This window comes from Prionailurus bengalensis, chromosome C2 (assembly GCF_016509475.1).
Source record: "Prionailurus bengalensis isolate Pbe53 chromosome C2, Fcat_Pben_1.1_paternal_pri, whole genome shotgun sequence".
NCBI lineage: Eukaryota > Metazoa > Chordata > Mammalia > Carnivora > Felidae > Prionailurus > Prionailurus bengalensis.
The window spans coordinates 95,617,040-95,642,283 of NC_057350.1; the positions used below are offsets into that span (position 1 = coordinate 95,617,040).

The following is a 25,244-nucleotide window of genomic DNA, read 5'->3' on the forward strand; positions in this document are numbered from 1 at the left end:
AAACTGAAGCCAAGACGGTTAAGAGACTCGCCTAAGGTTATGCAGCTGGGATTTGAATCCAACTGATCTTGGAAGCAGCATCACACTCCCGGGGAGCAGTCATAGTTGAAATGTATTTAGAAGACATATATGAAATGCATTTAGAAGTTAGACGTATTGGTCATCCCTGCTACTGTGTGAGAGTGGGAGGTAGACTTCATGTATCTCAAGGAGCAAGTGAAGAGAAATCTTCTGTTCTGGTGTTGGCCCCTCACCACACCCTATTCTCTTCTGATTCTGTGTGGTTGACACTTCACTGTGGTTCCAAAGACCCAAGTTGCCCGTTTTCAGGGAAATAGTTGCTTCTGTTCAATGCTGTCCCTTTGATCACAAATTTAGATTTATTGCTATCTGTTTTATTCTAGCCTCACTTTTAAGATAGAGATTAACTTACAGTCTCAAGTAATAGCAGAGTCATATCCAGTTGAGACTGTTAATACAAGATATTTTCATAATCAAGGAAACTAAAGTTTCTTCACCTACTGAGTATTTTCTGACAGAGGAGATACTTGTGTCTCCACACCCAGACCTAGCTCCCCTTCCTCTCACACTAGCCCTTACCTTGGAGAGAAGATAAAAACAAGTTATTGAATATTGCCTTTTTTTGGTTAACTTGACAACCATTATGAAAACAAACCCAAAAAACCAAAATGATGGAGATGTTTTACAAAGTAAATGCTAAATAGAAATTGATCCTTAAAGCATTTAAAATTTCTCTCTGTGTGTGTGTGTGTGTGTGTGTATCTGTCTGTCCATCTCTGTCTGTCTGTCTTCCCTATCGGTGTTCTATAACAGTGATCTAGATAATTGTTCTCTATAGTTGGAACTGAATGTAGACATTGCTTATTAGAACTAAAGTCTTCTATTATTACTTTTTTTCTTTACAGGGCCGTCATGTTAAAACGGGCCAGCTTGCAGCCATTAAGGTTATGGATGTCACAGGGGTAACGTATCTTTATTTTGCCATCTCAGTAGCTATATAGTTATGATAGAGAAATTAGTGAAAAAATCATTTTTCAGAAATAGAATCTTCTTAAACATCTAAGATATTTCCCCACTGAGCTTAACATAGAACAGTAAGAGTATTCAACATCTGACCGAGAAGACCAGGGATAAACCATTCTAATTAAATTAGAAACCTACACACTGCCTTATGTAGAGCAAATGATGTGTTTCAAAAATTTACATAAACACAACCAAGGATATCTGCATATGAAGACAGAACACGGATTTGAAGGTATTAAAAGAATAATACAGAGATTACACAGAAGAGATGGGTCTTAACAGTTTTCCCAAAGGTCCACCTAATGCTGGAGTAGATAAGAGTTTGGGTAGCTCTAAAATCCTAGTAGGATATTTAACATAAACATTTCCCTCCTCGAAATTATTGACCAAATAACCAAAAATTCTTGTTATTATGGAGCAACACTGAAACAAAATTTCTGCCTGGATGATCAAACGGAATAGACTTTATTTTAAATACAATCTTATGCTTTCAATCTTTTTGCTGCGGCTATTTAAAATATTTAAATGCCTTTTTGAGAGTACAGAGCAAAAATCAGACTTGAAAACACACACCGGACATCAAAAATATGTTAATAATTTTCTATTGTTCTGGGGATTTTTCTAAGATGTCTGCTTGCTGTACATAAAAGCTAAAAGACCAAAGTCTTCCATTTGGCCCAGAAGTGGTTTATTTGATGTAAATAGACACAGAATGAATGAACCACATGAAGATACCAAGAACCAACATACAAATTTTAAAAAGGCACACAATATATCTGTTTGTCAGACAGACTTCAATCTATATATATCTTTTCTGGCCTAGTTTGTTACCTTTGATAAGTATACATTATATGATACACTGTCTACCGTAATACTAATTTCACTAATGTTCATTTATACCACACTTCATACTGACTTTCTTTCCTTACTTATTAATGATCTGAATTCATCTTTAAATTATAGATATCTTTCAGTGTCAAAAAATCGTTCCCATGTTTATTGGCACTTTGATAAAGTACTACTCCCTTTTATTTGTCCTTTCATTTATTTATTTTATTTTTTCAAATACATTATTCAAATTTCAAAGGTTGCAAACCAGTTCAGATACTTAATCCCTATTAGTTTATTAGTTCACCTGGCCTTTACTGAATAAGAAATTGCATGTAGACTATATGAATTAGGTTTAGATTCTGCCACTTGAAACAGAAAACTCAAAATAACAAAGGCTGGAGCACAATGCAAGTGTCTTGCTCTCTCATGTTAAAGGAGTCTGGAATCTATAGCCTAGGGATGTATGGCAACAGTGTGACCAAGTGTCTTCCACCCTAAAGGTCACTTCCATGGTTCAAGGTGGTTGTCAGATTTCAATTGATCACATTCTTTGGCGGCAAGAAAAGAAGAGTGAGTGGGTGGGAGCAGAAGGGTACAGAAAAGAGCTCCTTCCACTAAAATCTTGTCTACTTGTATACAACATTTCTACTTAACTTCTGCTTTCATTGGGTGTACCTAGCTGCAAGGGAAACTGGGAAATGTAGTTTTTTATTCTCCCAATATGTGCAGTTAAAAATCTGGGTTCTGTTAGTCAGGCAGGAAGGGAGAATGGATACTGGTGTGGTCAGTTAGCAAATCTGACACAAAAGTCAAGATCAGGTACTATCAGTATCTACACAGAAACCCATTATAAGTTTGTAAACCCTTTGCAAAGTTTGTACCACAAAACAAGTGAATTTGTTTTGCAATTCTGCTGAAGTCATACTACTGTATTTTCCCTGGATTGAATAGGATCTTCACATAATGTGATGCACTTGGCAGTTTAACAATTGCTGGTTGTGGGTAGGGTCCAAGACATTCATGCTGCAAAGTTCTGTTGTGTGGCTCTGTGGAACCGACAGTTGATTTCCATTGACATCATTAATCTCAGCGCACAAAGCTGTATGTTGATGCGCGAAGTATGACTTGAGAGCACTGGATATTACTTTTCTAGTTTCTGGTTCTATTTTTGAGACTTCAAGTTGCTTGAAGAACCACTGACTATTGTTAGACCACCTTGCTTTGGAATCAACACAGCTTTTTATCCCAGCGTATGTATTCTCAGTTTAAGGAGTGTCAGTTAGCCCTTTTAAACTGGGTTCCACAAGATAGCGAAGCTCAACAGAAAATAACTTGGGAGTCTCTTTTCTCAATTCTCCGGAGGATGATACAGAGCTAAGGCTGTTGCCAGCACATAGGGAGTCGATCCGTTGCATACAATGTATGCTTTATGTTATTTAGGCTTAATTTTCTAAGGGAACCCTTGTTGAAAAGGCTAAGTAGTTTCCCTGATTCAGGCACCTCATTGACTATTCTGTAACCATTGACGCTTTATCAAAGATAAATATGGATAGCACATCAGGAGATAGTTTTATTTCCCTCAGTGTCTGATACAGCATCAAATGACTTTTGTATCACCCCCTTACACACTACAGTCAGTGTATGATTTCCTTTGTGGAATTTGTGTGGTATCCTCAGAAAACAATCTATTTCATTTTGCCATGTTGTCTTTTGTGTATTATGGAATGCTGCAAACGCTTCTTACCAATTATTATAATTGCGCTCATTATAGCTGCTCTGTTAAAAATGGAGATGAATTCTCAAAGGTCGTCTTTGTTAATTGTCTGCAGTGATCTACTGCAAAGTTACTATAGTTTATTGTAATGAAATTGATAAAACCATAAGCTTGAAATCAATTTTTAAATTATTGTTTTTATTCTACACCACTTTCTTTTTTTTTTTTTTTTAATAGAAAATAGCCACAAAGAGAACTGGATATAATGCTTCTGCTCTTCTGGTTTTAATGCCGAGACACTTCCAAAATTGCCAATATTTGCTTCAGAATTAGTACTTCGACTCAGACTCAGTCTTTGAAGTTGTTTTAGTTCCTGAAATAATTATGAGAATTTCTTCATTTCGCAGCTTTCTGGGGATTCCTTCCCAGCTGGGTTTGTGTACTCTAGATTTGCCTACAATATCTAAACAACATTTCTCAAAGTGGACCACTAGCTTCAGTGAACTGTCAGCCCTCTGGTGGTCTTCATGAGAAAGGGTCCTGGGGGACCCTCAGAAGCTGCCTTTTCTACAAGCTCCTCAAGGAACTCCAGATTCGTGAAAGTCAGAGGGGCACTTCTCTAGGCTTTTAGATTTGCTGCTTTCTGGCCACCATATGTGAAGAGTCTGTGGTCTTTGATCACCCAGTAAATGATTCTCATTTTCATTTGGAGAAAGATTCCTGGTGTAAACCAGTCCCTTTACAATGATACCTTGAAGCCCACACAGGACTTAAGGAGATAATAACTTAATGCCATAGGCTTTCACCTTTACAATGACTGGTTCTGATCCTATTGCTCAGGACACTGTGGGGTGTAGTACCAAAGCCCCCCTCAAACCAAATGAAGCTGAAAATGGAAATTATTGGAAGCCACATAGTGTGATTAGGAATGTTGGCTCTCTCTATCTTTGTGCTCTGCTTTCCTCCCACCAACAGGTCCAGGCTCATGTTCTAATTACTTCATTATTGTTAGTCCCAGCAAAGTGCCAGTCTGAATATCAGTGGTGCAGCTTGGGTCACGTCCCTATTCCTGAGCCAACCCTTGTTTCCTTCTTCCATATCTGGATTGGGTGCCTGGCCCTGGAAGCTACAGGGACTAAGGGCTGGATGATTCATGAAAGGACGATTCACGAAAGAAAAACACGAGAGATATTTGAGGAAAGGGTGGGAAGGATGCTGAGTAGGTAAAACCGGGAGAATTGCAGCACTGTGCTATCAAATACCATTGCAGTGGATGTGCTTAAAACTGATTTGGTTCTCAAGTGCCTCTCTAAGTGCCTTTGTTATGTTGCAGCCAGAAATAATAATAATGGTAACTAACACTGCGGGAGTGGTTATTACGAGCCAGACTCTTTCAAGCACCTTCTATATTCTGATTATTTAATCCTTTCAGTAACCTACAAAACAACTTCCATTAGCAGCGCCATTACAGAGATGAGAAGACCGGGCTTATTAAGTGTCTGGCTCAATGTAACGTGTACATGGTAGGGTGACTATTTCAGCCTGAGCGATTTAACTGTATCCTTGAAATCCATCATCTCAACCACATTGCTATAGGTCTCCAATTAACACAGAAGGGCATTTAGTGTTTAATTTACTGTGTGTTTTTTCCCATTAATATATTCAATAAACATTTACTGAAAACTGAGTTTCTGATGGGCACTGGAAATTCAAAGATGAAAAAGTGCTCCTTTGTCTGCAGGGGAACTCACAATTATACAACCTCGCCCCAAATATTTATAAGTGAAACGAATCCATTTTATAATAAAGTTATAAAATTCATGAACCAAGCTACTTATAAAGTTTGATATTGACAGTGAGGTAGAGTAATTAAGCCCAGGAAGGACAATCACACAGATATTCCTGGCCAAGGAGACAGCCTGTGCCAAGGCATGGAGGCTGAAATAGCATTGAAGTATATTCTGGAAACTATTACATGATTTAGTTTCAAAAGGGCTGAGGAGAGAGTGATACAAGATCCTTCTGGACAAGGTAGGGCCAGGTCATGAAGGAAGTAAATAGCATGACAGGATTTTACATGGTTTTCAAACTTTCTGTTTTCCCAATAGAACATTTTGATCATATCCTCTTAGGCAAAAATCCAATATATAAAAGAAATATAAACTTTTTTTTTAAACCAGGGATGGGATGCTATACGTCCTGGTCCTTTCCCCCAAACCAGTGCAAGAGCCAATGTGGGAGCCAGAAATTGAACAGTAAATTAATGTGATGGGATTGTCTACTAGGAGGATCCATTTTAAACCCTGTTTGACTGAGTTCCTATTTCAGTCCTGCTTACTGAATTCCTGTGGCTGAAGCTCATGACCAGCCTCCATCCTTCTTTGAAGGGTAAGGAAGTGGTCTCCCTGGAGCCTCTGGTAGAGGGCTTTGCCCATAGTTAATGTTGGCTGAAACTGGACCAAAAAAAAAAAATCTTTTCATCCGGATTGTTTTGAAGAGTCAGGGTACATACTGCTACAAGCACGTTTCGTTCCTCTCTCCCAAAGAGAGACTGTTCAGGGGAGCGATTGGTAGCACAGAACATAACATTATTAATAATAGTCATAACAACAACATCCATGGTCAAAATAAAAATGGCTGAGTACTTATCATATGCCAAGCACTGTTTTATTTAGTACAACATATATTAGTCTGTTTAATCCTCGAAACAACTCCCATTAGCGGACACTGCTACTGTGTTCATTTTACAAATGAGTAATTAAAAGCACAAAGAGCCTAAGTAACTTGCCCAAGCCCCACAGATAGTAAATGGCAGAGTTGGAATTCAAAGTCAGCCAGTTAAGGTGTGTCCACTCTCCCCACAGCCCTGTTTTAGGAATGAAAGATGAGGGAGTATCCATGGAGCATGGCCTGCAGACTCAGGTAGAGCTGAGATCACCTACTACCTCCTTACTGACAATGACCTTGGTGGGGAAAGGGGCAGAGATGGAGGGAGAGAGAGAATCCCAAGCAGGCTCTGTGCTCTCGGCATACAACCTGATGTGAGGCTTGAACTCACAAACCATGAGATCATGACCTGAGCCAAAATCAAGAGTTGGACACTTAACCAACTGAGCGACCCAGGCACCCCATGAGTCTCATTTTTCTTATGTGTTGGCTGGAAATACAGACATCACAAACTTATACTGAGGCTAAAATGATATAATATCTGGTGCTTGGCACATAACAGGTCCTCAATAAATTATCTTAATTATTAGCCCTGGTAAGATACAGTGAATTCCTGAATGGGGCAGTCGATAGGAATGGAAAGAAGAGTTTAGAGCATGCATTGAACTTCTGTCATTAGTAGATGATAGTGTGGAGATGGCAGCCTATGCTGTGAACTGTGCACCATCCCCGGGTTAGTCTCTTGTTGATGTGTGTAAATGGTTTGAATTAGCCCTGTCTTCAACACCTCAATTACAGAGTTATTAGTCTTACCCTGAACAATGTCTCACCCCAAGCATGTACCAAATGACCTAATATAGAGCAGGATCTAGGAGAGAATGTATATAGCAAGATTCTAGAAGCCAAAGATTGAAACCATAATTATTCATTCATTTAAGAATGAAAGGGTGTGCTATGTTCTGGACTGATAGCAGTGAGTAGAACAGACACAGGCTCTGTCTTCTGGAATCTTACGTTCCAACATGTATAAAAGACATGAAAAATATCCAAACAATTACTTAATCACAGTTTTGATTAGCTTCTAAGGACTGTACAGAGGGTATTAGGAGAGAATTTAAGAGGAAACGAATCTATCCAGGTGGCTAGTATGTTTCCTGATAAAGTGACAGGTAAGTGAGATCCGAGGATGAGTAGATCTCGGTTTTGTGTTACTAGGGCGGGGAGAAGGGCATTCTCAGCTCTAGGAGTCTCACTCTCAGGTGGGTTCAACAAAGCCTAGGAATCCCCAGCCCACACTCTTCTGCTTCAGAGACCCCTCTGGACGCCTCTTTGGGACTTCTCCTTTGGGGCTTTTCAGGTAGGCATCTTTAGCAGACAGATCGTCTGATAAAGCACATGATGAGAACTTTTAACAAAGAAAAGATAAACATGTTATTTTTGTGTCCATAATACCTTTTACCTTGGAGGCTATATTTAGTGCATCAGTTCTGTATGGTATACAGCATTTGGAACTTAGAAAGCTTCTAGAGCTCTAAAAATGAACAAGCTGAGCTGCCCACTGCCTGCACATTTCAGCATCTCCCCCTGTCTTGCCTACAGACTATCCCCCTTTTGGTGGCTTATGTCTGTCCAGGTCTCTGCACACGTGCATGCACACTGGGTGTATAGATTTGTCATATATGTATGCACGCATGTCAGACAGATTCCTTAAGAGCAAAGAATGACCCTGGAAACTACTGTCTATGCCCCCAAACTAATGAGGGTGAACAATGAGGCTCACTCATTTTAAAAAATATTTGTACATCATTACGGTTTGTATTCAGTAGTGCCTTTCATTTGTGTACCTCTAAGCATTTGGTCAAAATTATAGTTAATTCTCTTATGCCCCTAGTGAAGTTGAGATACGTGTAGGGGAGGATGTTGGCACACAGAGGTATGAGGAGTACCTGGATCGTTGAGCGTGCTATTCAAATCCAGGTTTGCAACCAGGCTCTTCGGTAGCAGACTGTGGGGTCTCCTTCTGTACGTTCACCCCCTCCTCTGTGCTGCTAGCACATTTCCACCTGACTAAAGTCCACCTTTGGACTTTATCAGGTTCTCTCTTATTGGGCGCTTTTTTTCTTTTGTGGCTTGACTTCCCCATCAATATGTTGGCTCTCTTCCCAGTGACTTGAAGCTCACCCCTTATGTTCCCTTTATGGAAAGTCCTCCCTCATTTAAAGCCTACTGACTTTAATGAGCCAGGAATGGAAACTGTGCAGTTTTCATCTCTGTACCTCCTGCAGGGCTTGCTAACCTAGAACCTGGGGCATAGTAGATGCTATACAAAATGATAATATATATGTGAAAACAAGAGACCAGAGAAACTATAAGGAGTAGAAAACCAGATAAAAGAAAAACAAATCCAAATGATAAGCCACAGAAAACTAGAAAATTATTTTTTCCTGGTAACCAAAACACAAAGGGGAGGCATTATCAATTATACTGTTTATACCATCAGATAAGACTCATTCCAATTCCTGTGAGCTGTTACCTGAATTATAGGTGTAGGGTCCCTGAGGATATAAGTCACCTCATTTATGTAAGACTTGAGGCAAGTTAGTGACAACACTACCAGGAGTGAAACTCATTTACTTCTGTGTTAACTTGATCAAGGGTCTTTATTTATTTTATTTTTTTTTTTAATTCATGGTTTTATAAGGAGCCATCATCAGTGGAAGCTTGGGTATGAGAAAAATGCACATCAGGCTGTGCTAGCTGGATCTCTAAGGGACAGCATTTCCCAGCAAGAGAAATTTCCCAGCAAGAGAGCAGGTTAGCCTCATGGGAAAGAAGAGCACTGTAGATTGGCACTTTCATCTGGGTATATTCTAGTTTTGACATTTCAGGGCTCCCTTACCCTGAGCATGTTGCTTAACCTTGCCTTGTGGATCACACCCCCTCTCTTATAAGAGAAGTAAGCATAGTTATTTATAAAGAAAGTTTTTGAGACCAACATGTAGAACAGTATGTTCAGTGCATATTATTATTATCACAGTGTCTCTTGCTGACATCTTTCCTTTTTCTCTCCATGGTACCAACAATTCCTATAGAAGACAACATGCCATACCCCTTCCATCTGTAGGGCTTTGGCAGTCACTATTTTTCTGCACGAAAATTGGTTCCCTCCATAGTCACACCATGTCACACTTTTTTTCTTTCTTCCCAACTGGGTACCCCCGACAAGGCCTTCAGAATTCAGCCCAAACTTGAAATTCTTGGTGCTGTCTCCCCTGATGCCTCCAATTAGATTAGCTATCCATACCTCTCCTGTTTGTAACTGTTCATGCATCTGTGTCATTCTTTGATTTCCATCAGTGTTCCCCACTAGCCTATAGTTAAGTTTCATTGTGGCAGAGCTTGAATCCATGGTGCCCATTGTTGTATTATTATATTATTAGCATTTAGCACTGTGCCTGGAGTACAGTAGGGAGTTAAATGTTTATTGAATGAATTCATTAGCTTAAGACTAACATATACAGCAAATCCAGGCACTGCCTACAGAATGTCAAGGCAAAGTCCCCGTTCTCTCAAGGCTTAGGTCATTGGACCATTCTGGGTTTGTTTCCTTCAATGTATAAAAATACAGTTTACAGGTGCATAACCCCACCTTGAGATAATTTTACGAGATCCGTACATGCTTAAATATTATCTAATTTTAATATATATTCATGTTTAATAAACTGTGATAAAACAAACCTCAAACTGTATGTTATATACCAACAAACACACTGGAAAATGGCAGCCTCTTAATTTGTACTGCTAAGTTACTCCGTTCGTGTGCACAATTTCATTCAGGAAGAAGAATTTCCACTGAAATTTCAGAGTTTTCTGTTTAAAAAGAGAAATTTGCAATTACTTATCTTGTTTTTTCTATGCCTTGGAAACAAAACAAAACTGAAAATTAATGACATACTGAAGCTGATATGGGACTTTATATTTCTTTCAAACATCTAACGTATTCACTAAAACAGCTTCTTTGTTGTCATTGATTAATTTTATAACTAGATATCACATAGTTACACTCACAAAAATAAATGTTACTGATTTTTAAAAGTCTAGTTTTTGTTGATGCTATATTTGTTGGCATCCTGAATAAAATTTCTATTGGAGGAAAGGATTTCACTATTACAAATTATTTTAAAACGTACATTCTGGAAAATGTCAACAACCCCTTTAAATTCTAATAGTCTCTGATTCTTTAACAATAAATTATCTTCAACTTCGTGTCATATTCTGTCAACAGTTGAGTTGAGAATGATAGGAAAATTAACACAAACAACTGCCTGATGCCAACAAGTGCTATGGAAAGCAGGACTGGTTGAGCAGGAGCAGAAGTGGTTCTACCTGATGCCCATATGCCTAGGGTGTAGTGGCACTTACAAGTCTATACATCTCATTCTTCTGAATTGAAACTGGCCCGTCCCTTGGATTATTATAAGTTATGCAGTTTTACTCTTGTTCCATGGATTGAGAGCTAAATGTTGGTCAAACTCTTTGTTATAGAGCACACTAATATTAAATGCCTTATTAATTCCATTTTTAAATCCTAGCATAGCGTAGGTGCTTAAAGTATATTCCCCATGTATTAAATATGCAACTTAAAATCCCTCTTTTATCCCTTGATATCATTCATAAGCAAATACTATTGTGTGCTAACAAGCTTCTTTAATTGGAGGACCAAAGGCGCGTTTCTCTTCATCCCTGGCTTGAAATGTTCCCAGACACTTCTTTCATGATTAGCAGCTTTTGTTTTATCACCATGGGTAACTGGAGTTTTCAGTAGAGAATTAAGAGCACTGGCTTTGGAGTCAGAGGAATCTTGCTTTGAATCTTAGCTCTGACATTTAAAATACGAATGAACTTGGGGGTTACTTAACCTCTGTGAAATTCATTTTCCTCACTTGTAAAATGGGATCGTTAAATCATCTACTTAATAGAGCTGTTTTGAGTATGAAATAAGTTAAGACACACAGTTTCTGGACATAGTGGAGGTTGGCTTTGGCTATGTTTTATAACCCTGGTATCATATTGTTATATGATATCGTCATTAGAGGCAGTCAGTGGCTTAAAAGCATCTCCTGGACGCATCCATTTCCTTGCATGTGAAAACCACTTTCTTCTCACATGGAAGAGTTGTCTGCCAGCAATAAGAGAGAGCATGCCCCAGTGCACAGGTACTTTTCCAGCCTCTGCTAGGGCACATTTACTAATGTTCCATTGGCCAGAGCAGGTCACATGGCAGAGCCCAGAGACAAAAAGAAGAACTAATGGGCTCCCTTTCTTCATGAAGGAGGCTGCAGAATATCCTGGCCTTTCTACTCCCTCTCTGTCTCCCTCCCAGTCCAAGTCTACCACAAATACTAAGCAATAAATAGATTCCCATGATCTTGTGAAAAAAGCAATCTTCTTTCTTTTGGCAATAAAGCTATGCTTAAATAAGCACTTAGTTTTTTCCAAGCCCTGAGAGGCAGCTTAAATAGATATTCTTATTTTCAATCACAGGTGAAAATGGCTGATATCCAGAGAGTATCTATGCAATGCCTGAGGGTACATAATGAATCAGCTTGGACTAGATTTTACAGTATCAGTACTGAAGTAATAGTTCTTCCCAGTATCCTGGACTTGGCTTTTAAAAATTATTCCGTTGTAAAATTTGTAACAATTTAGTACCATTACTTTTTTTTTTTCATTTGTTTCCCAGTGAGCTTGATCCTTTTGCTTAATTCTTCAGACATAAGAATAACCCATTTAGAAAACAGAAGACATCCTTTTCTTACAGCTTTGAAATCTAATTGTAGCCTCTGTTGTTATCTTTGTCTTTTTGAAACCATCGTAACCTCATCCTTTTCAATGAGCTGTGTTGTGAGAGGGTAGACCGCTTATGGAATGGTTGAGTAGTTCTCATAGTTACTAGTACGTGTGTGCTTTTCAGTTCCACTGCCTAACTTGCTGCCACCGTTGCCCTAGACTAGAAATCAGGATAAACCGTAGCCCTGAAGGCCTAATAAAATGCATGCCCACTTACAAGGTCATATAACCTCCAAATCAAGGTTCTATGCTAGAGCTCCATAACCATGACCCACAGTGGTTCCATAATTGCGTTTGGAAACAGTGCAGTTTAAACTAAAATTCAAGATACTTCCATTCTTGCCCTTCCACCCTTGTTATGTATTTAGTTTTTTGGTTGACAAGATTAATAACAGTGTTTATTTTGCATTTATAACTCAAACATACTTCGTTCAAATATCACAAAAGACTGGGCATATAATACAATACCATTATAAATCTGTATGTAATTCTAGATGAGAAAACTTAAGTTCTGAAAGTTAGGTTAGGGATGCCTGGCTGGCTCAGTTGGAAGAGCATGCCACTGTTGATCTCAGGTTTGTGAGTTCGAGCCCCACGTTGGGTGTAGAGATTACTTAAATAAATAAAACTCAAAAAATACAAATAAAAATAAAAGCGAGGTTGCTTCCCTAAGGTCATGTAGCCAGAAAAGAGTGGAGCCCAAAGTGAACATGCACTCCATCTGCCGACCCTCATTTTTCTGACTCAGTGCATATGCTTTCTTCATTTTCATATTGCCTCAGTTTACCTTCGCAAAGTGATGGAGAACTTGCTGCCTTCATTCCGATCTCCAGTATTATTTATTTTGGATTTAATTATATATTGAATCACACTATTATTTAACTGTTTTTCTTAATAGTATGGTAAACTTTTTAAGATACTTTTCCCCTGGGGCATCTGGGTGGCTCAGTCAGTTGAGCATCCGACTTCAGCTCAGGTCACGATCTCACGGTTCGTGGGTTCGAGCCCCGCATCGGGCTCTGTGCTGACAGCTTGGAGCCTGGAGCCTGCTTCAGATTCTTTCTCTCTCTCTCTCTCTCTCTCTTTCTCTCTCTCTCTGTCTCTCTCTCTTTCTGTCTCTCTCTCTCTTTCTGTCTCTCTCTCTCTCTCTGTCTGTCTGTCTCAGTGCCTCCCCTGCTGCGCTCTGTCTCTCTCTCTCAAAAATAAATAAATAAACAAACATTTTTAAAAAGGATACTTCTCCCCTCTTGGATTGTCCCACATCACCCTCCATCCTGTTGAGAACCTAGGAGGCCGACAGCAATGCTTATACAACCAACTTGTCTCTAAGAATGACCAAAGGTGAGATTGGCAGGCTGCCATTGGAAAGTGATTGGTGTTTCACTGCCCCAGGTAGTTGCCTCTTTAATGGAAGCAGCTGTCGATACCAGGCTGCTCACAGAAACCCTCAGGTTTGTTTTCCTCCTTCTGTTTGGGCTTCCCTAAAGTACATATGCTCACATCCTGCATTCATCCACAATTATTCGGCCCACGTGGTAAGTTTAAAATAGCTTAATCTGCACCATAGTAAGACATTTGAGACATGCTACAGGGGCCCTTCAACAAGTAGGAGGTCTGTGAAGGTTAGTCTGTCCTCAGGCTACAGTGAATGTGTAGGTAGTCTCCCATAGCTGCAGGGAAGAATCCATTGGTCATCGGATGCCATCCCTTCCCTCAGCCACTGTCCCAGCCCCTCACTCCTGGACTCCCCTCCTCAATGTTGGGGCCACATGCTTCTCCTTAGCTCAGCACCTCAATCGTATGTTCTATTTTGAGATCAGTTAGTCTTTGATTTTGTTAAGACTTGTGACATGTAAGAGTCTTCACTCTCCTGGGTTTGCAAATCTCCATTGTTTTTCACTAAAACTTATTTTCTCATGATGAAGAAATGTCAGCACTTCACCGTTCTCGTCTCACCCTCACCGTTTCCTCTCAAGTACCCCTGATGCCACTGTAGTAGCAGGGTCCTTGCAGGTGTCCTCTCTTTTATTTGTATTTGTTCACCGGCACTTTGCCTGGTGCTGGGCACCATTCCTGTGTTCACAGTTGGTACGGGCTGATAGGAAAGAGAGGCCTTAATCAAATGATAGGAAGGATAAGTGTAGATTGCAATTCTGGTAGGTGCTACAAAGGAAGACACATGTGATGATCCATGAGGCTAGAACCAAGTCAGACAGATCAGAAACCTTTGCTGGTGAAGGGACTCTGGAACTGAGACCTGAAGGCAGAGGAGAGCTTACAATCCATGAAGAGCGTCGAGTAGAAGAGCAATTATGACACATCTCCACACCAGTACCAACAAATATGGTGCCTGTGTGAAGTGTAGGAGGTGGATAAGATACAGCAGGGGGGACTTGACATGGCCTGAGAGAAATAGGGAAGATATCCTGAGAAGGGCCCTTTAAGCTCGATTAGGAATAATGAGTAAAAGCTGTGTCCAGAGGAGGACGGGGAAAGAAGACATCACATGGAAAACCGCAGAAGGGCGCAACAATGTAGAGACTGAAGTGAGGCCAAGCAGCCCAAGCTGCAAGGGGACAGACAGGGACACAGCACGGGCGGCCTTTAGGTAAAGGTGATGTTACAACCTACCCTCAGAGATAATTGTTACTAATGCACATCTCACATAACTCTCCTGGGATGGAATTTTGTCTCGCCAATCTCAGAAATAAATCCAACTGATGTGTACATATCAAAATAAAATTATGGGAGAGCACATGCACCCCCCACCCATAGTGCCAGGGCCTCCAAAAGTGGCCAAGTTGATGGACTCCAAAGTGAAACTAAGAATGAATGAAACCCGAACATCAGGAAACTTAGTCTGTAGGAGAGTTACCTCTTTTCACATCCATGGCACTGCCACGTTCCCCCTTTCTTTTTATGTTTAGTTTCCAGAAGGTGAGATGAGTTCCCCTGTTTTGTGAACTTCTTCAGATCTAGGGAACTTACCCAGCTGACTTTCATCATCTTCAGTCAGTTACTTCAATAAAAGTAGGCTTCAAAGAAAATGAACCTAACAAATTTTAAATGTCAGAGCTTGTATTTTTTTTTCTTTCCCCAATCTTTCCTACTGATCAGATATGATCAGTGATAGGTAGTCAGTGGACATAGTTCCCAGAAGCCGAGAGTGAATTTTATTTCAATAGTCTGTCTACCTTGATCTTTTCCAGGCGAAAGGATGAGCTTTTTCTTTCTAGCTGGTTGCATACTATGCCTGTTTGCTGTACAAACAGAAGAGCCTCTAGGATTGCCAATCTGATGTCTTGTGATTTTTTTCTTTGTAGTCAGTATGCTTGTTTACCACCACAGAAGAATAAAACTTAAGAAAGAATTTATTGTGTAGTTGATATAGATGGTGATGAAAAACAGAATCCTACTAAACACAGTGGCTGTTCATGACATAATATTTATTATTCTAATACAGGATGAAGAGGAAGAAATCAAACAAGAAATTAACATGTTGAAGAAGTATTCTCATCACCGGAATATTGCTACATACTATGGTGCTTTTATCAAAAAGAACCCACCAGGCATGGATGACCAACTTTGGGTATGTAGTGCTACCCAAATTTACTTTACTTACAGGAAGAACAACCAGGGCTGAATGGTTCATTTCTCTGTCCTCATGACTAAATTGGATTAAGTAACTCCTTCTTTGAAACTCTTGGCCCCATAATTTCCATAACATTGTGTTTTCAAGGTTCTTTCCCATTTCCCTAAATACCTTCCATTGTTTAAGTATCTTTATCTTCTACCCCTTAATGTGGGCCATCCCTAAAGCCAGTTGTTAAGTTCTCTGTTTTTTCCACTAGTGACCACATTTATTGAGTTAGGCATCACACTATTTGCTTTTTATGTATGTCATTTATTCCAGCTCTTTGAGATGGACATTATTATGGTCTCATTTTTTTTAGTCTCATTTCTTTTTTCCAATTAATTAATTAATTCATATTTTAATTTATATCCAAGTTAGTTAGCATGTAGTGCAACAATGATTTCAGGAGTAGATTCCTTAATGCCCCTTACCCATTTAGCCCATCCCCCACGCAAAAACCCTCCAGCAACCCTCAGTTCTCTTTATTTAAGAGTCTCTTAGGTTTTGTCCCCCTCCCTGTTTTTATATTATTTTTGTTTCCCTTCTCTTATGTTCATCTGTTCTGTGTCTTAAAGTGCTCATATGAGCGAAGTCATATGATATTTGTCTTTCTCTGACTAATTTCACTTAGCCTAATACCCTCTAGTTCCATTCCATCTTGTTGCAAGTAGCAAGATTTCATTCATTTTGATTGGCAAGTAATACTCCATTGTATATATGTATATATATATATATATATATATATATATATATATATATATACCACGTCTTCTTTATCCATTCGTCCATCGATGGACATTTGGGCTCTTTCCATACTTTGGCTATTGTCAATAGTGCTGCTATAAACATTGGGGTGCATGTGCCCCTTTGAAACAGCACACCTGTATCCCTTGGATAAATACCTAGTAGTGCAATTGCTGAGTCATAGTGTAGTTCTATTTTTAATTTTTTGAGGAAACTCCATACTGTTTTCCAGAGTTTGCCTCATTTCTTAGATGACAGAACTTAGGTTTACAAAGAGGGTAATAAGTAAATTGCCCCAAGGTCTATGTAGCTGGAAATGGTGGAACAATAATCTAACCAAGTTCTATGGGTCTTTTCCTCATCTCTGGCTAATGTGTGGATGACTGAAATTTAAATTCCAGTTCTGTGAATGAAATACCTAAAACAGTATCTGATACCATATACGTACTCTCATGGTTGCTTTCTTTTCTAGTTAGCTATGTGCCCCAGTCCTGTATCTTTGACAGTTTGTGAGACAGCTGTCCCACTGAAGGAAGGTAAATTCAGTATATCTGCTACCAAAACCACTATTCCTATCCCTGCCCTGCTTAGATTGCTCTTCCTCTCACCTTCGTGGTTTCTGTCCATGAAACTTTTATTCATTCTTATCTCTCAGGCTGGCTTATAACGCTGTCTTGGTTTAATCTTCCTTTGCTAACTTCATGTGGGCCCATTCAGTGGAAGCCTAGATTTTGCAGTAGACTTCTACTTGACCTACCTCTCTCTCTCTTTCTTGAATCTCTGTTCATTCCATATGTTGCTGTTTGGATTAATTACTCTAAAAATACCCTTTTAACCACTTACCATCTTACTCATTTTCTAGAGCTCTTACTATGTGTCTGACACACAAAATTCTTTAATTAGACAGAATTTACTATATGCCAAATTATATACTAAATTGTGTGAATCCAGCAACTACTGTTTCATGGACAGCTAATCAAAGAATCTCAGTTTACTCTCTTAATGCAAAGACATCTGTCTGTAGTCCAGTTGAGAAGATAAAACATACACAGTGAACAGAATTGGTGACCAAAAAGAATATTATAATGTTAGCTCAGAAAAATAACAAGATTTCCATGTATTTTGATAACTGAATACTATTATCTTTGGAAGTGAAAAGAGCTACTGTATATTTTTCCCCCATAAGCCCATCTTTAAATTTAAAATAAAAAAGGTATTTTGGGGTAAATAAGCCCACTTTGTATGATCACATTGATTTTATATATTTTTATGTGATTTCTGAAAAAGTTATAGTAATATTTTAATTGTGGCCTCTTAAATGTATAGTAGATATAAATGTGAAAATTAAAAATGTAAAAATAGTAAGAGAAAAAAGCTATAACTGTATAATACTAAAAAAGATAAACGAGGCCATCTATGCAAGGGCATAACCACATAACAGAATTTTGATGGACTTGCCTGTATACATTTTTTTTTAAGATTCTCATTACAAAAAAACATAAAAAACAAGGTAAAAATGCAAGTAACTAATTTAGGAAAAATATTTTATATATGATGAGAAAGAATTGAGTAGCCTTTAGAGAGGAAGAGTTTTTAGAAATAATAATAGAAATAATATGGAACTAAAAGAAGGATTGAGTTAAGAATGAGGCAGCAATTAGCAAAGTAAGAATTATCAATTACCTGTAAAGATGTTCGTAAAATATAATCATACCAACAATATAAATGCAAAACAGAACAAGAATTAGATACCATTTTTTAAACTTACAGATTGGCAAAGATTTTTTTTAAATGATATGCCCAGAATGGACACTCATACCCCCTGCTTATGGAAATGAAGATTGGAGGCTGGTACTCTATCTTTACTCAAGGGCATTTGGGATACATACAGATAAACATTCACACACACGCGCGCACGCACACACACACACACACACACACACACACACACACAGATAGATATACAGGAATGTATCCTAAATAAATATTTGGGTAACTGTATAAAGATGTATGTAGAAGGTAACCAATAGGGAATTGCTTAAGTAAATCCATTAAAGGACAGTGTGAAAGGACACATCAGGCAGTTAAAATGATGTAGATTTATATTTATAGTGCAAAAACATTAACTTATATAATGGGATTTTTTTAAAGCCTTTTAAAAATACTATGATTAGATAAAATACATTTTCATTTTTGGCAAATAAAAAAGGAAGAAAAAGGAAATAAAAGAAAAAATGTATCTACTGTCTATTTAAATGATGGGGATGTCTAGGATACCAATGGTGTCAAAGATATTTGTATCTGGGTAGTAATTTCACTAATTTAACTTTTAAAACATTTTTTTCTTTCTTATGTCTGCTTCTTTTTTCTTCCAAACTTTCTCTTATGTTGAACATCAGAGCCACTTCTGTTTCTTCTTTTTTTAATTGCTCCCCACTGGGCTGTCTTTGCTCCTCAAAGACAGTCAGCAATCTGAGGCAAGGACTGTGTTTGCATCTCTGTGGCCTCAGTACCAGGAAGGTGCTGAGCATACGAGGCTGATAGAATAGTTGGACTGTAAATGAAAATGATTATTATTTCTACAGACCTGGTTGCTAATAATGTCGGTACAAAGCAGATGGCTGCAGGTACTTTGAGAGTTCATTTTATTTGTGGACTAAAAGTTCGACAGGAAGTGATAAGATGATTCCAGTAGGAATATCTCTGTGTTCCTAAAGGACTTCTACATCATCAAGAATCTAGCTTTTTAGCAATGACCCCATATTGCCATAAGCTTCAGCAGATAACAAGTGGAGAATGATAGCTGTTTTAATGCTGTCTGCAGAGAGTTTTTTTGTTTGGTCAGGGCCCTGGTTCCAAATTAAACGAAAGCATTAATGTAGCTTTGGAACCACCACCTTCAGGAATCACTTGCAATAGTACAAGCTGAGTCACACCCAACTATTTATCATTTCTTTTGTGAGATGGGCCAGATAGGAGAGTTGGTTTTCTTGTGAGAGTGAATTGTTAAAATCTGGATGTTTATTTAGATATTGGTTGAAAGAAAGAGAGGAGTGGTCAACCAGGGATTCACTTATTTTTACCCTTTTCCTAATGCTGCAATTTTTTAAGTTGGAAACAAAATTAGTCGTCTTTTATTTTGCTGGATCCCCAGGAAGTTAATTGACTTTTCCAGGGCCTCAAAGCTCATTAATGGATGAATGCAGAGTCAGAATGCAGGCATCCTGAAATGTGACAATTTAGCTTGGCCTGAAGTTCTGTGAAAGGCACTGGAAGTTTGTTGTTATTGTTTTTAAATAAGCAGACCTGCAGTCCATTTTCCAATAGGCACTGGGAGAAAGCAGCAAGCCCGTTTGCATCTGCATGGCGTGAACAGGAGATTTCGTATTCTTGGGAATCAGTTGCTGCCTGCCAGTTCTCACCCTGGCCAGCTGCTCCTCCCACGAAGATAGCTGTGGTTGCTGGGAATCAAAAGTCTGCAAGTGTATATATTCATTTATTCAGTCACCATTCATTTGTTCATCCTACAAATATATATCAAGCACTTGCTAGACAAAAGGGACTCTTGTAGACACTTAGGATATATCCGTGAACAAAACTAAAGAAAGCCCCTACTTACATGTAGCTTACACTCCTGCTACAGACCATAGAAAATAAATATAATTAGTAAGAAAAGTGTAGAGAGTGCTGGAAGCTGACAAGAGCCTAGTAGAGCAGGGAAAGGTTGATGGGGTTGCATCCAGAGGAAGTCCCATTGTAGAGGACTCAAGGAGGCGTGTTCTAAGCCTGGTGGTTTCCAAGAATAACAATGGGAGCAGTGTGATCAGAAACCTGGGAGATGAGACCTGGAGCCACATCATGCAGGGCCTTACTGACCATTGGAAAGATGCCAGCTTTTACTCTGAGTGAGGTGGGGGGGGGGGGGCACTGGAGGGTTTTGAAAGTAGAGGAGGGATGGAATATGAGCCACATAGTTAAGGGGTCTCTCCCATTTCTGGGTTGAGACTAGACCAGATGGAGGCCAGAGTAGAATCAGGGAGGCCAATTAGGAGACTGTTTTAGCAAGCGAATCCCCTTCCTGAAGTTGGCAAAGGGAGATCTGCAAATAGTGGTCTCTCCCAAACCCAGGCCCCAAAGGAGGGCCAGGCCTTCACATTCCATTTGACCACCTGCAATTAAGTAGGACCCACATTCTGCTTGGAAGACAGAGGGCCTAGCAGGGACCATCCCCACTAGTAATCGTCCATTAGCTTCTGTGTTACCGGGGAAAAAAATACCAAGCCATGAAATGCTTACGAGGATGAGGGCATCTTCTTTTTCTAGTTGTGCTCTTTCTATTTGGTAACAAACTCAGGGGGAACTTGGAAAAGTAAAGGCAGAATAGAAACATAATGGGAACTTAATACCAGAGTACAATGTTGGTGGGAACTTGGTTATAGAATATGATTGTGTATCATTATTCCAAGGGCTCCGACTCACTAAATTTGAGCCATTCTGTGTTAATAATAACAGTGGCAGATAATATTTATTGCTTGCTTCTCATATGCCAAATGTTATGGTTTTGGGTTTTTTGTTGTTGTTGTTGTTGTTTTTGCATTATCATATTATTTCATTAGATCTTTACAACTACTCTATACATTAGATCTATCATTATCCCCACTTTACAGATAAGGAAATTTGGCTCAGAGAAGTTAAAAAATTTACCCCAGGTCTTACAGCTGGTGAGTGATAAAGCCAGTGTGCTAACTAATCCCAAACTCTCTTATGCTAGAATCAAGACCTTGAGTTTTACATTCTTTTTTTATTTTTTAATTTTTTTTTCAACGTTTATTTATTTTTGGGACAGAGAGAGACAGAGCATGAACAGGGGAGGGGCAGAGAGAGAGGGAGACACAGAATCGGAAACAGGCTCCAGGCTCCGAGCCATCAGCCCAGAGCCTGACGCGGGGCTCGAACTCAGGGACCGTAAGATCGTGACCTGGCTGAAGTCGGACGCTTAACCACTGCGCCACCCAGGCGCCCCTACATTCTTTTTTCTTAAGTTGTAAAAAATAATTCTGATATCAAAAGTTGGTGTTCCAAATAGGATTGATGCTTTGGGTTTAATTTATTTTGACTTCATCTTTAACCTCCATTCCTCAGTTCCCCAATTTTCAAAGAGGGTAGCAGGACCAGTTAGCTACTAATAAGACTGATGTGGAAGTCTAAGAAGTATGCCTTGAGGAGTACCTTAAGACTTTTGGGAATGTTTTAGCAAACAATTGCAAAGATCACAGATAGTTGACTCTTTGGACTAATGGCATTCTGTTAGGATTACATTTATATAAAAATGTTATTGTGAATTATATAGAGACGTAACCTGTAGCAACCAAAGCAGCACTTTTTTTTAGAGAGAGAGAGAGAGCACAAGTGTGAGTGGGGAGGGACAGCAAGTGAGAATCCCAAGCAGGCCTCATGCTGTCAGCACAGAGCCCCACTTAGGGCTCGAACCCATGAACCACGAGATCATGACCTGAGCCGAAATCAAGAGTCAGATGCTGAACTGACTGAGCCAATCAAGCTTCCAAAGCAGCACTTTCTAACACGCATTCCCAGTATCCAGACTACAGGAAATATTCCCCAGTTATTTCTTTTGTTGTGGCTAGAGGTTTTGCACATATCCTACCAGCCAACACATGTGCTGTTTTAGGTGTCTGATTGAATTATAATCTGTGCGAATTCTATCAGTCTTGTTGTAGAGATAAACTCTTGTTTAGTACCAGCTCTTTGAGGAAATACAGCTACTTCTGATAATGGCTAAGTAATTCTCCTTTATCAACCGCTCAGGGCCTGAACCGGAAATCAAAAAAAGGAGCTCTTTCAATAAAGATTCTGATCTCTTGGAAACAAGCAAGCTCTGTCACACAGCACGGCCGTCTCATTCCACCTCATCTCAGTGATGAGAAGCTCTCCATTTTGCTGCACAGCATTCGGGCACTGGGACTGAGGGACAAGTACCATCTATTAGGGGTACTAATACTCTAACCTTAGAAGGCAAAATCATACATATTTTGCTGTCTTCTCATACTACCACAATCCCAGGACTAGAATATCTTATAAACAATGATAAATTTCTTTTTTTTTTAAATAATATTGATTTTTGAGTAGAGGGAGAGAGAGAGAGAGAGAAAGGGAGGAGCAGAGAGAAAGGGAGACAGAGGATCCTAACAGGCTCTGTACTGTCAGCACGCTCAGGGCTCAAACTCAGGGCTGGAATTCCCCAACGGTGAGATCATGACCTGAGCTGAAGACAGACTCTTAACTGACTGAGCCACCCAGGCACCCCAAAAGCAATAATATCTGATTAGTTTCCAAAATGTAGGGTGGTCAAGTAAGACAGCAGATTACTGTACTGAAATGTCTCAGTAAGCCATTCATTAGATTGCAACAGTGTAGCCTTGCAGAGCTAAGAGTTCAGAAACTGTGTATGCATTGAGGGGACAAGCATTGCCACCGTTAGCTAAAACCTGATCTGGAATCCAGAGACCTGGGTTCTAGTATTGGCAGAGGCAGCATCTCTGACGTCTGGTTTCTTCCATATAAAAATGGTAACTTTAGAGTAATAGGCCTGGGTTTTCAAACTGGCAGCCCAGAGGCTAAGTACTGTCTGGGTGAATGTATTTAGTTTTAGTCACATAAGATGGCAGTGTTTTAGTTATGGCAACATTAGAAAAAATCAATTTCTTGCAAAAGTCTGGATTCCTTAAAAAGTTTTGAAAACTAGGATGATTTGAAAATGCTGGGCCTGAAACCCCCAATAGCAGCAGTGGGTTATAACTGTTTGGGGAGCACACGCCTGCTCCAAATTGTACCAGAAATTCCACCACTCCCAGGTGACTTCCATACATGGAAGTCATAAACTTCACATACTGATGTTAGTTGTCTAGCTCCTGCATAAGATCATCTGCAAATAAGATACTGAGATGAACCAATGAGAGATCCTTTCTAGAATGTGCAGTGATGTTGGCCACAACCTCCAGACCTAGGTCTGCTAGAGTTTACATTTGCTGTAGCATCTTGCCTGGCAAAAAGATCATGCCCATTGACATTTTTGGTTGTTTTAAGATATAAATATGAAATGCTGCAGATAACAGTATTAAAAATTCAGCCACCTGTAGCTGAGTCCTTTGAATAATTAATATTTCTCCTTTTTGAGTTCTATGCATCAGAAATGAGGCTTTATTTTTCTTTTCTTTCCTTTTTTTATTTTTTTTTTGATTGTTTTAATCAGTATTTGTCACTTGTATAACTAAAGAACTCCTTTCTTCATATATATAGAGCCTGGGTCATTTGTCTGGAGAAGTAATTGAATCTTATTATTTGTGAGTAGAAAGTTTTGAAAGGCTAACTTTGGTAATTTTAGAAGGAGTGCCTGAAATATTAGGAGGAATGATTGTAAACAGGCTTCCAGTCTCAGAGCTGTCCTATTGCACGACCTATAGAGATATGTTACTTAGTTACAAACACAGAGTTAAAGTCATACCTAATTTGATACTTTGCAACAGGGCCTGAGATCAGCTGTAAAAGAGCCATTTTTATGAACCGATGGGTGATTCTGTGACAAGAATGTACAAATGATTTCTTCTTTTATCCCAATGAATTTCATTTGAAATGTGCTTAAACTTCTTTTCACCTGAACAGAAGGAAGACTTATGTGTCCCCAGAGTTATTCTGCCACTGGTCTAAACAAACCTTCTGGTTCCTTTTCTAGATAAATTCTGAACCAAAGTCTGTGTCTCATTAACCTAAATGCTTCTCAAAATCCTCAACTATCAAGCTGCTTAATCATAAATCTTCTGAGGCTAGTATTTTCTCTTCTTTTCCTGTTTTTACTTGTCCGAAAGCTTGCTTTCCCATCCCTTCCCCAAATTCTTCTATTTGGCTGTAACATTCTGACCAGCAGCATTGAGCATTTCTTAACAGCCTTAATAAGGTTAGTTTCTGTGAGCAGAATGGACACGTAATGGTTTACTCCTAACAGGAAAAATTCCCCAGCTGAGCTTGCATACATACTGAGAAACTTGAGCACCAGAAACCAAATACAAGATGCAACTAACTTTGCTTATTCCCTGAATGCTTCTATGCCAACTCTGAGGCTCTCTCTCCCTAGACATGGTGACCGTTGAGCCCTTGTAGTGGGCCTGTCCTTTACACAGGCTTCTTGTCGCTAAAAGTACCAGTTGGCTCCATATATTCAAACTCCCGTTGTCGTTCTCAAGATATAAAGTCGTTCATTATCCAGAAACTATATTGACAAAGTTTGGGAGACTTCACGTCCTTGGGACTCAATTTTTTGTCTTTGCAAAACTTAGAATTTGTAGTTCAAGCACTTGTTCTGAAGTCTAAAAAATATAATGTAGAAGTCAAAGGAATTTTTCTTTTCAAATACATGCTAGCTTAAAAATGAATGCATTTCCAAATTTGAAATTCCCACCAGTTTTACTTTACTTTTCCATAAGTTGGCTTAAATGGTAAACACGTTCATATGTACACCTGCCAATTTCTGTACTTACATGCACATGTATTTTATATTGTGGGACTTTAAACTACCTCTGACAAGCGAGACAGCATTCCATAACAAAGTACTGGTTTTGTTTACACCTTCATAAATCATGCAGATGAGATCTGTGGCTATTCCCAGCCACGCATGATAAAAATATCCTGTGCCTTTCTGATGTTTCTGGACCTTCAAGGTCAAGATGCTTATCCTCTGCAGAGCTG

General features: G+C 39.1%; 1 protein-coding gene across 11 annotated transcripts in view; it reads left to right on the plus strand.

The window, feature by feature from the left end:
- TNIK (TRAF2 and NCK interacting kinase) overlaps window positions 1–25,244 on the plus strand; it is a 396,420-nt gene that overhangs the window by 229,817 nt on the left and 141,359 nt on the right. For all 11 annotated transcript variants that reach the window (XM_043594906.1, XM_043594911.1, XM_043594908.1 and 8 more), the window contains exons 3-4: window positions 927–983; window positions 15,570–15,695. In XM_043594906.1, coding sequence (XP_043450841.1) covers window positions 927–983; window positions 15,570–15,695 — 183 coding nt within the window. The remainder of the gene's footprint in view (window positions 1–926; window positions 984–15,569; window positions 15,696–25,244) is intronic.